This window comes from Oncorhynchus clarkii, chromosome 13, assembly GCF_045791955.1.
Source record: "Oncorhynchus clarkii lewisi isolate Uvic-CL-2024 chromosome 13, UVic_Ocla_1.0, whole genome shotgun sequence".
Taxonomy (NCBI): domain Eukaryota; kingdom Metazoa; phylum Chordata; class Actinopteri; order Salmoniformes; family Salmonidae; genus Oncorhynchus; species Oncorhynchus clarkii.
The window spans coordinates 28,670,419-28,688,279 of record NC_092159.1 but is presented as its reverse complement, the minus strand read 5'-3'; the positions used below and the strand labels follow the sequence as shown (position 1 = coordinate 28,688,279).

Genomic DNA, 17,861 nt, shown 5'->3' with positions numbered 1-17,861 from the left:
AAACCTAGTTGTGCCTAGTTAGAACATAACGTTATCTAGCTAGATATCGGTACTGTACTGTAGCTCAAACAACGCCGACGGTCAAACCCGGCTTTCTAATATTTACGGTAATTAACTATAGTAACGTTATGGAAGATATTCACAGAAAACCACCATTGTCTTCGTTATTCATTATTAGCATGTTATATTATTATAATAAATTATTTCGAGACATATTCAGAGCCAAACATCAACCCAATTTAACCTTTTTAACTGTTGTCACATCCAAACTTGTCACCATCATTTTCAGTTGTAATTGCGAATAAGTTTCATTGACCAAGAATCCTACGGTTCTTAGGGGATTTGAGAAAAACTCCAGTTGAACCTTTCATTTTTAGAGTGTAGTCGGCTCTATTTATTCTCAGATTCAAAACATGCTGATTAGCATCAACGATCATGTCAGCTGCTCCAATACAGTGTGAGGTGAGACGGTGAACTGATGTTGAACTGGGCAGTCAGCTGTTGCTGCTCCAATACAGTATGAGGTGAGACGGTGAACTGACGTTGAACCTGGCAGTCAGCTGCTCCAATACAGTATGAGGTGAGACGGTGAACTGACGTTGAACCTGGCAGTCAGCTGCTCCAATACAGTATGAGGTGAGACGGTGAACTGACGTTGAATCTGTCAGTCAGTCATTCATTTTGTACTATGAGTCTGGTCTAACATTGTTGGTATTGAAAAAGCCTTACTGCACATTGTGGTGGAAATTCTAACCAATTAGGAGAGATTTTGTCATTTCTTCAAACAATCAACTTTTATTTGATAAGAAGGTCAATAATGTAGCTGGTCAGCCCTACACTCTGAGGTGGAAGGCCTAGAGCTCAATGACACAAGGAGTTCTGAAGCCTTATATAGTCAAACTATCTTGTGCATATAGAAAACACGTGATCTTGGTATGTGTCCGTGTGTGGAGAACGAGACACAGACTAACTGTGAATTGGTCGTCTCGTTCTGTAGCAACAGCTAGTTATTCTAGTTTACCAGTGATGTGTCAAAACAACAGGAAATCACTCTCCACACAGTTCCTCTGAAGTAGATCAACGGTTCCCCGAATTGGGGTAAGCAAGCGCCTTTGGCCTGTCTGCCGAATGGGTGTGTCTAGAGCGAGTCTAGAGATAAATCAAACCCAGCCTGAACTGTGATGGAGTAGAGTTGTAGTTTCTCTAGAGATAAATCAGACACAGCCTGAACTGTGTGATTGAGTAGGGAGTTGTAGTTTCTCTAGAGATAAATCAGATCCAGACTGAACTGTGTGATGGAGTAGGGAGTTGTAGTTTCCAACAGGTCAATATTCTTCTTAGTTTAGCGTTAAAAAAAACATAATTAACTACAATGACCATAATCCATTGCGTGCCGACTTGTCTTGTCTGTTTATTTTACACCTGCTATGTGAAAAGAGACAGAAGAATGCATGATGGTCAATGCTATTTGAGATCCTTGGGACATCTCTACCCTAAACCCTAACCTTAACCCCTACCTTAACCATTTTAAATGTCAATTTCAACCGACTAGAGACGTCCCAAGGATATATCTACCTGAAATTACATGATCTAAGTGATTGATAGTTGGTATTCAGCAGTCATGAGCCTTATTTACTTTAATGAACTACTAAAACAGTGATTTTGTCAGACAGCAGCTCAACATTTTATTGGCTGACTGATCCATTCATCCTTCCATCCCTCCTCAGCCTTCCTCTCCTCTGAATACCCAGTGAGGGTGGAGCTCAGTCAGAGAACTGTTGAGGCACTGGTTAGGAAGAACACTTCTACAGTCAGAGAGGTGAGAGGTCACATGTGGTTTAGATGGTAAATATTTATATCCCATTAGTGGTTCATTATGTAAGATATGTTCCATCATCTATGTTTATTTACATTAGTGCAAATTGTCCACTGATATTGGTGTAATTTCTCACCCCTTTTGGCTGTATGAAAGTTACTTTCCCCTCAGGCACACACATTTGTTCTTTGATATTATGAAGGTCATTTGTGTCAAATGTACTTTTCCTCACTCATTCACCCATCTCTTTATATTGAATATTTATATTCAGTGGCCTGACTGCATCCAGACTGTCAAAGGCCCATCCTGGTAAATCTGAACCTAATGCAGCTTGGAGTGATCAGATGACACAAGTCACATTTAGGTGCCAGGTGTAACTGAGGCCATAGATGCTCCATGTCCATTACTTTGAGTGTTTTATATAATATGACTAAATGTGTTTCTGTGTTGCAGGGGCAGTCAAGAAATGGAACAGCAAGGCCACAGAACATGACATAAGCAGAGCTGTGGGAGACCACCTCAAGCCCCTGGTAGAGCCGGGGTTGGTGTTTACCACTGGTAGAGCCGGGGGCTGTGTTTACCACGCCTTCAGCAGGCTGGGAAAGTGGGATTGATCTGTTTGATCCATTTGTTTGTTTCAGGAGTTGAATCCTTTGACATGTTGATTTCAAAATGTTTCATTAACAAATGCACTGGGTTGGTTGAAAGGTGATACTAAACATACATAACAAGCACTATTTTGACAAAGTGGAAGATACTGTTTTTTCATACTAAGATGGAACAAAATATTGGGTTGCTTTTGCACATATTGGTTTGAGGAGTCAGTAAATGTGTTCATTTGTTTTACAATATGTTCAAATCAAAGCTATCTTTATTTATACAGCACATTTCAGACATGGATGCAACACAATGTCTTCACAGGAAAAAGCTAATCAAAATAAAATATTTAATACGAAACAAACATAAGGATAAAAAAAGCATGAGAAACAACTGAAAGACTAATGAACATTCTAAGGAAAAGACAATGATTAAAATATTAAGAATTGGATACAACATCCAACCCAAAATAGAAGCTTGTTTTACTCCATTGTTTGTCGTTACGTTCCCCAACAGGAAAACCAAATGTCCCTTACACAGAAGAGGGAACAAAGAGTTATTGACAACAACCAAAACTAAACAGGTGGGGTTTTGAAAGGCACTATGGGGTGTCCACTGGATGTTGACTTGTAACAACAACTGGGACCTAAAAGACACCCACCATGAGACCCACTACATCTGCCCAAGAAGAGCCAAACAAAAGAAAAACCCACACCAAACCTAAAAGACAGGAAGCAAACCAAAAACGTGGAGCAACTAAAGATGTTGACTCTCCACATCTATCAAGACAACTGAAGCACTGGGCCAGACACTCTTAAATAGAACCTGGACCAGCTCAGGTGAAACACCTTTCCACTAACGAGGTGGACAAGCCAGCACAGGTGTAACACATACTGACTAACGAGGTGACACCAATCAGTGCACCGAAGACACATTTCAGTTGTACAACAGACTATGTATCCCCCATTCCTACGTGCTAACGTCCAACCTCAAAACATAAATGGAAAAAGAGAACAATTTAAGAGAACAAATATATCCTATATTTCTGTTGGACAAGTTTGCTTACCACCAACAGAAAACAACTTCCATTTCACAAATCAACTACAATGCTTCATCAATATAAACATGGTGTCTACTGGCTGTAAACAATTAAAAACAAGAAAAATATATACTTTTTTCCCCACTAGCTTCTAGAACTCTCGTCTTCCTAAAACTCACTAGCTTCTAGAACTCTTGTCCCCTTGGAACATAAAATACAAATCTTTTTGACTGCCCACCCTTGATACAATCAGCAACCAAGTTGTCCTTATCACTTGTCTGATTTCAAGAGGAAACTTCTGCAATATCTGTAGTAACTTTCCACCTAACTGCGGAGCTTCTCTCTCTTTTCAGGGTTCACTCGATAGACATGTTGTTGGATCGGGGCCCAGTCCCCAATGTCATGCTCTTGTACATTTGGGTTGGCACATCTAAGAATGAACCTGATACATGAACCTGATATTCTAAAGTCAGGGCAACAATGTTAATATAATTGTACCCCAAAATGTCAGTTGGCTGCATAAATCACAATAAATCACTGAAATCAATTAGGGGGGAAATCCGGTTGTATGTGCTGTTGAAACTAACACAACTTTAAAAAAACATATGGAAATGGGAGATATATTCTACCTCACTGATTAGAGGACAACTTGCAGAAGACAGTCAGCTACATCTGGGAGTGATATGCATTTAAATTTACATTCTACATTGTGACATTAATTCATTGATAACAACTCCTTCATGTATGTATTTTCCAATGTTTGATCAGAGATCTTTTATCAGAGTATCTCTTGTCACATTGATCACAGCTATGAGGTTTCTCTCCTGTGTGTACTCGTTGGTGAACTATCAGGCCGTTTGGCTGAGAAAAACTTTTCCCACATTGATTACAGCTATAAGGTTTCTCTCCCGTGTGTGTTCTCTGGTGTGTAGTCAGAGTGCTAGATGTAACAAAACACTTCCCACATTGATCACAGCTATGAGGTTTCTCTCCGGTGTGTGTTCTCTGGTGTACTATCAAGCTGCTTGACTGAGTAAAACTCCTCCCACATTGAGCGCATCTATAAGGATTCTCTCCCGTGTGTGCTCTCTGGTGTAATCTTAACTGTCCTGAATAAGCAAAACTCTGTCCACAGTCAGAGCAGCTATAAGATTTCTCTCCTGTATGTATTCTCTCATGTTTTTTAAGGTCTGTTGACTGAGTGAATCTTTTCCCACATTGAGCACAGCTATAAGGTTTCTCTCCCGTGTGTGTTCTCTGGTGCGATTTTAACTGTCCTGAAAAAACAAAACTCTTTCCACAGTCAGAGCAGCTATAAGGTTTCTCTCCTGTATGTATTCTCTCATGTTTTTTAAGGTCTGTTGACTGAGTGCATCTCTTCCCACATTGAGCACAGCTATAAGGTTTTACTCCCATGTGTGTTCTCTGGTGTGATTTTAAATGTCCTGAAGAAACAAAACTCTTCCCACAGTCAGAGCAGCGATGAGTTTTCTTCCTTGTGGGTCTCTGCTGGTGTTTCTTGAGGTGTTTTGATCTGGAGAGACTTTTCTTTGCCTTGTCAGCATCATGAGGTTGTTGAGGCTCCCCAGAGGATCCTCGATAGTCACTTCTCTCTCCTGTGTGAACAAAGTCCGACAGATGGTTAAAGGCCTACAACAGCAGAAATCCACTATAAAAGGTGATGCCAACAGCGTAGCCATGATGTTGTAAACAATTGACGTCTGTAATGAATGTTACAATTGTCTTATGGCAGTCAAGTGAGCAACAATATTTTGTATTTTTTTCACATTAGTAGTAACATCGATGATTATAGACTAGAAAAAGGTTATTACAGTTGCTGAACCCCTAAGCAGTGTCCCAGGCAACTTTTGGTCACCAATATAGGCCCCTTTCTGTGTTTGCTAAAATTGCCACACAAGGGTGATACACAAACAATTTAGTTGCAGAAACTCCTCCATGCTAATGAGGAAACCACTAGTTATGGATGTAGTATACAGTGGCTTGCAAAAGTATTCAACCCCCTTGGCATTTTTCCAATTTTGTTGCCTTACACCCTGGAATTAAAATTACATTTTGGGGGGATATGTATCATTTGATTTACACAACATGCCTACCACTTTGAAGATGCAAAATGTTTTATTCTGAAAAACAATAAGACAAAAAAACATAACTATTCACCCCCCCAAAGTCAATACTTTGTAAAGCCACCTTTTGCAGCAATTACATCTGCAAGTCTCTTGGGGTATGTCTCTATAAGCTTGGCACATCTAGCCACTGGGATTTTTGCCCATTCCTCAAGGCAAAACTGCTCTAGCTCCTTCAAGTTAGATGGGATCAGCTGGTGTACAGCAATCTTTAAGTCATACCACAGATTCTCATTTAGATTGAGGTCTGGGCTTTGACTAGGCCATTCCAAGACATTTAAATGTTTCCCCTTAAACCACACAAGTGTTGCTTTAGCAGTATGCTTAGGGTCATTGTCCTGCTGGAAGGTGAACCCTTATCCCAGTCTCAAATCTCTGGAAGACTGAAACGGGTTTCCCTCAAGAATTTCCCTGTATTTAGCGCAACCCATCATTCATTAAATTCTGACCAGTTTCCCAGTACCTGCAGATGAAAAACATCCCCACAGCATGATGCTTCCACCACCATGCTTCACTGTGGGGATGGTGTTCTGGGGGTGATGAGAGGTGTTGGGTTTGCGCCAGACATAGCGTTTTCCTTTATGGCCAAAAAGCTCAATTTTAGTCTCATCTGACCAGAGTAGCTTCTTCCATATGTTTGGGTAGTCTCCCACGTGCCTTTTGGCGAACACCAAACGTGTTTGCTTATTATTTTCTTTGAGCAGGGGCTTTTTTTGGCAACTCGTCCGTAAAAACCAGCTCTGTGGAGTGTACGGCTTAAAGTGGTCCTATGGACAGATACTCCAATCTCCGCTATGGAGCTTTGCAGCTCCTTCAGGGTTATCTTTGGTCTCTTTGTTGCCTTTCTGATCAATGCCCTCCTTGCCTGGTCCGTTGGTTTTGGTGGGCGGCCCTCTCTTGGCAAGTTTGTTTTGGTGCCATATTCTTTCCATTTTTTTATAATGAATTGAATGGTGCTCCGTGGGAAGTTTCTGACATTTTTTTATAACCCAACCCTGATCTGTACTTCTCCACAACTTTGTCCCTGACCAGTTTGGAGAGCTCCTTGGTCTTCATGGTGATACTTGTTTGGTAGTGGCCCTTGCTTAGTGGTGTTGCAGATGCTGGGCCCTTTCAGAACAGGTGTATATATACTGAGATTATGTGACACTTAGATTGGACACAGGTGAACTTTATTTAACTAATTATGTGACTTCTGAAAATAATTGGTTGCACCAGATCTTATTTAGGGGCTTCATAGCAAAGGGGGTGAATACATACGCACGCACCACTTTTTCGTTTTTTAAATGAAATCCAAATAAAAATCAATTTAAATTACAGGTTGTAATGCAACAAAATAGGAAAAATGCCAAAGGAGTGAATACTTCCGCAAAGCATTGTATCTGGTTGTATAAACTCCTCCATGCTAATGAGAAAACCACTAGTTATGGATGTAGTATATCTGGTAATGAGGAAACCACTAGCTTTGGATGTAGTATATCTGCAAATGAGGAAACCACTAGTTATGGATGTAGTATATCTGGTAATGAGGAAACCACTAGTTATGGATGTAGTATATCTGGTAATGAGGAAACCACTAGTTATGGATGTAGTATATCTGGTAATGAGGAAACCACTAGTTATGGATGTAGTATATCTGGTAATGAGGAAACCACTAGTTATGGATGTAGTATATCTGGTAATGAGGAAACCACTAGTTATGGATGTAGTATATCTGGTAATGAGGAAACCACTAGTTATGGATGTAGTATATCTGCAAATGAGGAAACCACTAGTTATGGATATAGTATACCTGGTAATGAGGAAACCACTAGTTATGAATGTAGTATATCTGCTGGAGCAAAAATGGAGAGCAAAGATTTTGGTTTTTCACAATGTATTCTGAATATTACAGTGCAAGATCCGGATGCTACTCAAGGAAACTCACATTAAACTCTGTGTCTATTCACTAATTCACCACCGTGGGGGAAACCTCAGGGGATTTCTCATAGGCTGACAGCAAAAATAGTCTTCATTTCCAGGTTGCTTATGAGTATATTTCACACTACTTTGGATTATAATTGTTAGGCTCCTTTGAATGTCCTGCTTTATATAATATGTGTTGTCGCAAATCAACTGCTTTATACTTTAAAAAAAACACTTCCACCAGTAAAATGCTCTTTGGATAGCTTTGCTACAAGTCTGTCAATGAGCGTTTGTAAACTAAGTGTACGCAAATTGGCCAATAACTTCACCTAACAACAATATACTTACTGTAGGACCCATAACTTCACCTAGCAATAACATACATCAACTATAGGACCCATAACTTCACTGAACAACATAGACCTACTGTAGGACCCATAACTTAACCAAACAACAACATAGACCTACTGTAGGACCCATAACTTCACCAAACAACAACATAGACCTACTGTAGGACCCATCACTTCACCTAACAATAACATATACTTACTGTAGGACCCATAACTTCACCAAACAATAACATAGACCTACTGTAGGACCCATAACTTCACCAAACAACAACATAGACCTACTGTAGGACCCATAACTTCACCTAACAACAACATAGACCTACTGTAGGACCCATAACTTCACCTAATAACAACATAGACCTACTGTAGGACCCATAACTTCACCTAACAACAACATAGACCTACTGTAGGACCCATAACCTCACCTTTCAACAACATAGACCTCAGACTATAAATCAGTTAATATTTCAGGTGAAATATGGAAACTAAAATGTTTTGTCATGACATTTCAATACTTGATCACCAGATAATTTTGTGAATAATCCCACTAGGCTACTCTGTAATGTGTTGTCATTCTAAATATCATGAATTAAGGAAAATAGCTCTGTGTGTTGTGTAATAGCCTATCCATCAAGGAACAGTTCTCTACACATTATGAGATAAGTATCTTCTGTGTCCAAACAGACTAACGAGACCCTACTGTAAATCAAGCAGACAATAACACATTATAAACATCAATTTGTTAGGGATGTTGGATCCAACGTGGAGCACGGCATAACTGTCTTTACCAGAGTAATGAATGAAGAAGCACTTTGGTTGTTGTTGCATGTCGTGATGTTTGTCATTCAGAAAATGATTTCCTGGATCAGCTGAGGATAGTTGAACATGTGACTGTAACTGAACAGCTACAGTATTAAGAATGATGTGTAATTATTGAAGAACCGCGTTAATGACAGTATCCATTTGGGCATTGTCTATAAAGTTAAGGTGACTCTCGGTTAAAACCATTGGATTTAGAAAACTGAAATTATTTAGGATTTCTCAAAGTAATTTTTTCTTCACCTCAAACAGCAAGTAAACAAAGTCCTATTAGAATCAATTACGAATGACAATAGTTGCTCAAAGTATTTGAAAAATATTTCCAACTCTCGATAACCACTCGGCATTGAAAAGGAAATGCTCTGATCCAGTGGAAATGTCATAAAATCCCTGATTACTTTTTATTCTTTGCACAAATAGCCGACAGCTATACAAAACTCACTGGTGCGGGAAACTTGAGGGCCCAGAATATTTTATACAGTGTTGCAAGCTTGCTATTGCTAGTTTTGGAGACCCAGTTGATACAATGTTTCAAGTTGGTTGTAGACAGGCCATGTGCATCCAATAATGTGATTTATAAAGGACATTTCTTTTTAACGGATATTTAACTGCAGGCTGAAATGTTTTTATTTGCTTTATTTATGTTTACAATACAAAATGACCTTTAGATTTGTATAATTTTAATTTAGATAGTTGATTTTATTAAACACATGGTGTGTGTCTATATATGGAAAAATACACGTTATAACATTTCAACCAATCGTTTGGAAGAATGAACAGACAACTCTTGGTTGACCAAGATATATTTTAGGTGCGGTCTAAGGCACTCAACTCAGAGCTTGTGGCGTCACTACAGACACCCTGGTTCGAATCACACAGTTCAGACCCCTTCCCCTTTTCCACATTTGTTTCGGTAGTCTTATTGTAATAATTATTACAATTAAAATAAATCCTCATTAATCTACACCAAATAGCCAAAAATGAAAACAGGTTTTTAGAAATGCTTGCTTATTTATTAAAAATTAAAAACAAATACCTTGTTTACGTAAGTATTCAGACCCTTTGCTATGAGACTTCCGGTGAATCCTGTTTCCATTAATCATCCTTGAGATGTATCTACAACTTGAGTGGAGTACACCTGTGGTAAATTCAATTGATTGGACATTATTTGGAAGGCACACACCTGTCGATATAAGGTCCCACAGTTGACAGTGCATGTTAGAGCAAAAACCAAGCTATGAGGTCAAACTAATTGTCCATAGAGCCCAAGACAGGATTGTGTCGAGGCACAAATATGGGGAAGGGTACCAAAAAATGTCTGCAGCATTGAAGGTCCCCAGGAACACAATGGCCTAGAGCAACTAAGAGCTCCAAAGTTCCTCTGTGGAGATGGGAGAACCTTCCAGAAGGACAACCATCTCTGCAGCACTCCACCAATCAGACCTTGATGATAGAGTGGCCAGATGGAAACCACTCCTCAGTAAAAGGCACATGACAGCCTGCTCGGAGTTTGCCAAAAGGCACCTCAAGTACTCTCAGACCATGAGAAACAAGATTGGCCTGAATGCCAAGATTCACGTCTGGAGGAAACCTGGCACCATCCCTACGGTGGAGCATGGACGTGGTAGCATCATGCTGTGGGGGTGTTTTTCAGCAGCAGGGACTGAGAGACTAGTCAGGATCGAGGGAAATATTAACGGAGCAAGGTGCAGAGAGATCCTTGATGAAATACCTACTCCAGAGTGCACAGGACCTCAGACTGGGGGCGAAAGTTCACCATCCAACAGCACAACGACCTTAAGCACACAACCAAGACAACACAGGAGTGGCTTCGGGACAAGTCTCTGAATGCCCTTGCATGGCACAGCCAGAGCCCGGGCTTCAGCCCGATCTAACATCTCTGGAGAGACCTGAAAATAGCTGTGCAGTGATGTTCCCCATCCAACTTGACAGAGCTAGAGAGGATCTGCAGAGAAGAATGGGAGAAACTCCACAAATCCAAGCGTGCCAAATACATTAGCTAAATTCAAGTTTTAAAAAACTAATTTAAACTCCCTGTTCGAAGACTGATTTACATCTGTCAATCACACAGCATCATCTGATTTAGGAATTTGCAGTGAGCCAGGCGTTTGTGAGAGACAATTGTCATCTAAGGCAGCATTGGTTTGGTCGTTTTCGTGCGAGATTTGTACTTGTGCTGATTAATTGACTTTCGCTGTGTAAAGAAGGCAGAGATTAAACACATAAAAACCCTTACCACAACGTGATTTGAACACGCAACCTTCTGATGTGGAGTCAGCCGTGCAAACGATGCGCCACGAGGTCTTGGACAAATTGCATCTTTGGATGACATCTTGGGATGTCTAGTTCAGATTTCGTTGACTGTATCATTTGAAACGGAGGCCTGGTTCTCTGGGGAAATGTACCATCTGACAATACCCCCTCGTCAGTCCGTGCCTCTGCCCGGCAGGTTAGGTGTATGAAAATGTGTAAAGGTAGAGCCCGGATAGCTCAGTTGGAAGAGCATCAGACTTTTAATCTGTGGGTCCAGGGTTCAAGTCCCTGTTCGGGTTTTGCTTTTCTGTTCACCTTCCTTCTTTAGGTAGTCTTTCTATACTTTAATTTTCTATAACTTTAAATGACATGGTCACCTGTAGACTATACACTCCCAGAGCCAAAACAGTTTAGTTTGAAAACTTCAGGATTTTTAATCTGAACCTCCAGGTTTAACCTTTCTGGCGCAGGCGTTCCGCTATCAACCCACCTTGACAAAATTGTCAGAGAATCCTGTCACCCAAGTTATAGACTTTTCTCTGCTACTGCACGCCACTCATTAATGTATAAGTCCCAAAATGGATGTAACAACTGCTGATTGCCCCTTTAAGACTACATATTGGGCTAATCTAATAGGAGATATTGAGGACTACAGTATGTCAGGCATTGTCATTGGATGCATTTCATCAATTGTTAACGTTTTGTTGATGGTCCACTCTTGATGTTCTACACGTGTACAGTGTAGCTTCAGCCATTCCTACAGAACAACATTAAAGTGTAGAACCCCTTTACTGCATATTGGTTCAACGACTGCAGAGACGGTACTTACTGGTGTTAAACAGATCTTCAACCTCCTCTTCTTCCTTCAATGTGACAGTCATCTTCCCCTCCTCTTTCACTACAAAAACTGCATCCTCCTCTTTCTCTGCCTCCTCTTCTTTTACTGTAACATCCTCCTCCTCTTTCACTCTGAACGCGTCTTCCTCTTCTTTCACTGAAACGTCTTTCTCTTCTTCTTTCACTGTAACAGACTCACCCTCTACTTGTTTTTGTATTGTAACATCCTCCTCTTCCTCCTCCTCTTTGACGAGAGCTTCTTCCTCCGTCCAGTAGACCTCCTCTTCTTTATCAGGAGGAGAGTAGCTTAGTGAACTCATGGTCGGGGATGTTAGCTAGCTATCATTAGCGACTAGCCTAGTTCTAAGCTAACTTAGCAAACCAGCTAGCTGACAAACAACGTAAATATATAATGAAATGGGCCAAAAAGTACATACGACAGAAGTGGGTTTAATACACAGCGACTAATATACACCAAAACAGTGTAAAGAGTGTGAATGTTGTAGCTATGTTTGCTAGAAAGCTACCGAGGTGTCTGACTAGCTGTTGTTGTTGAAGGAGCGTCCCGTCCATTAGATTATACGTCACACTGGCAGCGTCGCCTGAACCTAAAAGACGCACATCGCCATCTACTGACTGGAGTGGGCAACGCAGTAGAGGAACCAAACTTAAATTTTTCATTTATTTCATAAAAGTTTAATATTATATTACGTCGTTCAAAGAGAAGCATGGGCTGATTGATTCGTGTTTAATGAGTGAGAATTTAAAACAAACTTTACACCCACTACACATTTGCATTGAACCATAATTCTGACATGGATCATTTTGACCCCAGAGGCATATCTTTTATCATAGCCAAAATGTGGTTTATTCATATCTTCCAATTTTTCATGACTTTGTCAATCAACTTGTTCTTAATAAATCTAAATAAGGTTTAGTGTTTCCAATGGTAGAAACCTCTGCCAGTGGTAGAAAAGTCTACCAGGAGTATACAGTGCATTCGTAATGTATTCAGACCCCTTCACTTTTTCCACATTTTGTTACATTACAGCCTTATTCTAAAATGGAAGATTTTTTCACTCATCAATCTACACACAATACCCCATAATGACATCACAATACCCCATAATGACATCACAATACCCCATAATGACATCACAATACCACATCATGACAAACCAAAAACAGTTGTTTTTTTACATTTATGCACGTATTCAGACCCTTTGCTATGAGACTCGAAATTGAGCTCAGATGCACCCAGATTCCATTGATCATCCTTGAGATGTTTCTACAACTTGATTGGAGTCCACCTGTTTTAAATTCAATTGATTGGACATGATTTGGAAAGGCACACACCTGTCGAAATATGGTCCCACAGGTAATCAAGCCACGAGGTCAAAGGAATTGTCCGTAGAGCTCCAAGACAGGATTGTGTCGAGGCACAGATCTGGGGAAGGGTACAAAAACATTTCTGCAGCATTGAAGGTCCCCAGGAACACAGTGACCTCCATCATACTTAATGGAAGAAGTTTGTTATAATTATTATGTGTAGTCTGAATCCGTGGAGCTGCAGGGATTTGTAGTCTTAGTGGCCTCCATCATACCTAATGGAAGAAGTTTATTATTATTATTATTTGTAGTCTTGCATGTCGTCTACTTTGATGCTAATTAGCATTATTGAAATCCGTGAATAAAGGATCCCCATTAGTTCCTGCCAAGGCAGCAGCTACTCTTCCTGGGGTCCAGCAAAATAAAGGCAGTTATACAATATTAAAAACATTACAATACATTCACAACACACGGTGTGCCCTCAGTCACCTTGTCCTAGAGAGATTTACATGGTTGTCAAAACGTCACACCAGGGTAAGCCTAAACAAAACACAGCACTATGGGAAAAATGAATGGTGGAAAAACAATTGGAGCCATTTCCCTGTTTGACCTCTAGTTGTTATGGATATTATGACTCAACAGCGCCCAACAGTGGACGTGTCAAAATGGCATTGTAGATTTTAGCGGTATATAGTATGTATTTTGGATGCTTTCAGTGTATTTTCAACGCTTTCAGACAATGGATTAATCGCAATTAAAAAATAGTGCACTAACATTACACAAAGTTATCTCAAGTCTGACAGCCCAAACAAAAACACACATTCTCAGTCAAAAACACAAGTCAGAACACAGTCTCTCTATTCTCTCATGTGTTTTCAGGTCCTCTGACTGGGAAAATGTCTTTCCATAATAAGAGCAGTGGTATGTCATCTCCTCCTGTGTATTTGTATGTATTCTTTCATGCTCTTTCAGGTACCTTAACCGGGTAAATCTCTTTCCACACTGGGAGCAGCGGTTCATCTTCTTACCTGTGTGTGTCCTCTCATGCTGGTTCAGGTTTCCTAACTGGGCAAAATGCTTTCCACAATGGGAACATTGGTAAGGCTTTTCTCCTGTGTGTATTCTCTCATGCTCCTTCAGGCTCCCTAACTGGGTACAACTCTTTCCACAATGGGAACATTGGAATGGCTTTTCTCCTGTGTGTGTCCTCTCATGCCTTTCCACGCTCCCTAACCACCTAAAACTCTTTCCACACTGGGAGCAGTGATGTCGTCCTGCTGGTTTGAACGTCTCAGGGTCTGGTTCCCCTGAAGGACTCTTCCTGCTGTCAGAAGGAGAGTCTGGTCTCTCTCCTGTCAAAGACAAACATATTTTTTAATTAAACAGAGACATGAATGAAACCTCACATGATAAACTTCCTATGACGTTTTATCTAGACTAGATCCCTCAATCACCTGACCACCACAAGGAGGCGATAGAGCACGATGGGACAAGGACGTCTCGGCCAGCCAAACCCTCCCCTAACATGGACGACACTGGGCCAATTGGGATACAGCCTGGATTAGAACCAGGGATTGTAGGGACTCCTCTTGCACTGAGATGCAGTGCCTTAGAATGCTGCCCCACTTGGGAGGCCCTGCTTAAATATTTATATTCCGCAGTGTGACATCGTTCTGATATTTCTTAATCTTTTTCTTGTTATTTTGGGGATTTGTGTGTGTATTGATTTGTATTGGTAGGTACTACTGCACTGTTGGAGCTATAAGCATCAGCATTTCGCTGCAACTCTGATAACATCTGTAAAATATGTGTAAGCAACCAAAAACATTTGATGACAAGTCTGATTTATTTGGGATTTTTTTAGGCTGTAGAGACCACTATAATAATAGATTTTGTGTACTACAGTATTTAACAGATGCGCCCGCTGACGCAGTGGAGGGAAAAGTTGTGTTTTTCCAAACAAATCGTTTTAAATGTTTTATTATTAAATAATACATTACATTGAGACTAACAGATAGATGCACGTGTTGATTAGTGCCGATTTTAAACAGTGAGAATCAAACTTTACATCAACTTGACATTGCATTTTTAAGGAAGTTTCTGATTAATTCAGTCAAACTAACAGAAAATAATAAATAAGCAGCGACGTCACAATACATCATGTAGATGTATATAATGAACAGACTAGGTCTATACTGCTCATACATGGTGTAACAATACATCATGTAGATGTATATAATGAACAGACTAGGTCTATACTGCTCCTACATGGTGCAACAATACATAATGTAGATGTATATAATGAACAGACTAGGTCTATACTGTTCCTACATGGTGTAACAATACATCATGTAGATTTATATAATGAACAGACTAGGTCTATACTGCTCCTACATGGTGTAACAATAGATCATGTAGATGTATATAATGAACAGACTAGGTCTATACTGCTCCTACGAGGTGTAACAATACATCATGTAGATGTATATAATGAACAGACTAGGTCTATACTGCTCCTACATGGTGTAACAATACATCATGTGCGGCTTTAAGGCAATGCTGTTAGTGTGAAGTCTAATCTAGTGGACGGAACGCTTCTTTCAACAGCAGCAACAGTTTATTAGACACCTCGGTTGCTTGCTAGACAAATTAGCCGACCCAATAAAGCTCTTTAGATGCTTTCGTGTATATCAGCCACCGTGTTTTAAACCCACTTCTGTCGTCTAGTTAGTTATCCGATTTAATTTCATATTTACGGGGTTGTAGTTATTAGTCAACTAGCGGGCTGGCTAAGTTAGCATTAGCCTAGCTAGCTAACATCACAGACCATGAGCTCACTAAGCTACTCTCCTCCTGCTAAAGAAGAGGAGATCTGCTGGACAGAGGAAGAGGGTCTGTGGGTGAACATTGTCGTGAAAGAGGAAGAGGAGGCTGTCACAATACAAAAACAAGTAGAGGGTGAGGCTGTTACAGTGAAAGAAGAGGAAGACGCGTTCAGAGTGAAAGAGGATGAGGATGTTACAGTAAAAGGAGAGGAGGATGCAGTTTATGGAGTGAAAGAGGAGGAGGGGGAGATGACTGTTACATCGAAAAAGGAGGAGGAAGAAGAGGAGGAAACTGGATATCTGGGCCCGGTTTCCCAAACGCATCTTAAGGCATCCAATTGTTCTAACTGTGAACTTAGCCATAAGATGGTTTTGATTAAAGACTTAGTGACTGAGTTGTAGCCACGGTTTGGTTACCTATAAGTACAAACAGTTATGTTTTTGTTTTATATTTACAAAATTAAAATGACATTTTAAATGTTTTCTTTACTCAAGTATGACAGTTGGGTACTTTTTCCACCACTGTATTTTTATAACGATCCTTTGCGTCATGCAGCCATTCCTCTGGGTAACCCTGCTGTCTGAAACACTCATCCAGACATTCCTCTGGGTAACCCCGCTGTCTGAAACACTCATCCAAACATTCCTCTGGGTAACCCCGCTGTCTGAAACACTCATCCAAACATTCCTCTGGGTAACCCCGCTGTCTGAAACACTCATCCAGACATTCCTCTGGGTAACCCCGCTGTCTGAAACACTCATCCAGACATTCCTCTGGGTAACCCCGCTGTCTGAAACACTCATCCAAACATTCCTCTGGGTAACCCCGCTGTCTGAAACACTCATCCAGACATTCCTCTGGGTAACCCCGCTGTCTGAAACACTCATCCAGACATTCCTCTGGGTAACCCCGCTGTCTGAAACACTCATCCAGCCATTCCCCTGGGTAACCCCTCTGTCTGAAACACTCATCCAGCCATTCCTCTGAGTAACCCCGCTGTCTGAAACACTCATCCAGACATTCGGCTTGTTTGTCATAGTCACTCTGTGTACTACAAATCCTGTGTATGCGACTGTATTGGCTGATGGGGAGGTTCTTTTTTTGGGGTGCAGGGTGGAAGCTGTCTCCGCGTAACAGGGAATTCCTGTCCGTCTGCTTCCTGTATAGGTCTGTGCTAAAGCCACACCCCTCCCTCTTAATCAAAATGTCCAGATAACTTCTTTAATGCTCATCAAAGGTGAGGGTGAATTTCAGATGTTCACTGCTTGTATTGATGAAGGAGTGGAATCAATTAAGTTCCTCTGCTGTGCCCTGGAATAGATGGAACACGTCACCAATGAAGCCTTTTTCAGAGCATGATGAGGTGCTAGAATGGTTTGTTAGGGCTGTAAATCACATTCTTCTCTATCAACCCCACATACAGATTGGCATAATTAGATGCTATTTTTTAAACTACAATGACCATAATGCACTGCGTGTCTACTTGCCTTGTCTGTTTATTGTTTATTTTACACCTGCTATGTAACAGAAACAGAAGAATGCATGATGGTAAATGCTCTCTGGAATCCTTCGGACATCCCTACCTTAACCCCTAACCTTAACCATTTTAAATGTCAACCGGCTAGGGACGTCCCAAGGATGTATCTACCTGAAAATACATTATCTAAGTGATTGATAGTTGGTATTCAGCAGTCATAAAGCCTTATTTACTTTAATGAACTACTAAAATAGTGATTTTGTCAGGCAGCAGCTCTACACTTTATTGACTGACTGATCCATTCATCCTTCCATCCCTCCTCAGCCTTCCTCTCCTCTGAGGACCCAGTGAGGGTGGAGCTCAGTCAGAGAACTGTTGAGGGACTGGTTAGGAAGAACACTTCTACAGCCAGAGAGGTGAGAGGTCACATGGTTTAGATGGTAAATAT

General features: G+C 40.6%; 1 protein-coding gene and 1 non-coding gene across 2 annotated transcripts; one reads left to right on the top strand and one right to left on the bottom strand.

Moving 5' to 3' along the window:
• Positions 1-2,667: 2,667 nt before the first annotated feature.
• LOC139364482 (zinc finger protein 436-like) lies at positions 2,668-12,367 on the bottom strand. The gene is made up of 2 exons (XM_071101269.1): positions 11,774-12,367; positions 2,668-5,068 (listed from the first exon to the last, which is right to left on the bottom strand). Exons 1-2 carry the CDS (start codon positions 12,099-12,101, stop codon positions 4,191-4,193), a joined length of 1,206 nt encoding a protein of 401 aa, XP_070957370.1. The 5' UTR covers positions 12,102-12,367; the 3' UTR covers positions 2,668-4,190.
• trnak-uuu (transfer RNA lysine (anticodon UUU)) lies at positions 11,171-11,243 on the top strand. The gene has a single exon. It is a non-coding gene; the product is annotated as a tRNA-Lys (tRNA).
• Positions 12,368-17,861: the final 5,494 nt, after the last annotated feature.

What these genes read in the sequence shown, in the direction of transcription:
- LOC139364482 (XM_071101269.1), bottom strand. Translation starts at nt 12,101, where the DNA reads ATGAGTTCACTAAGCTACTCTCCTCCTGATAAAGAAGAGGAGGTCTAC. An exon ending in TGAAGATCTGTTTAACACCA is followed by an intron (nt 5,069 to 11,773) that starts GTAAGTACCGTC and finishes TTGTTCACACAG; the next exon opens with GAGAGAGAAGTGACTATCGA.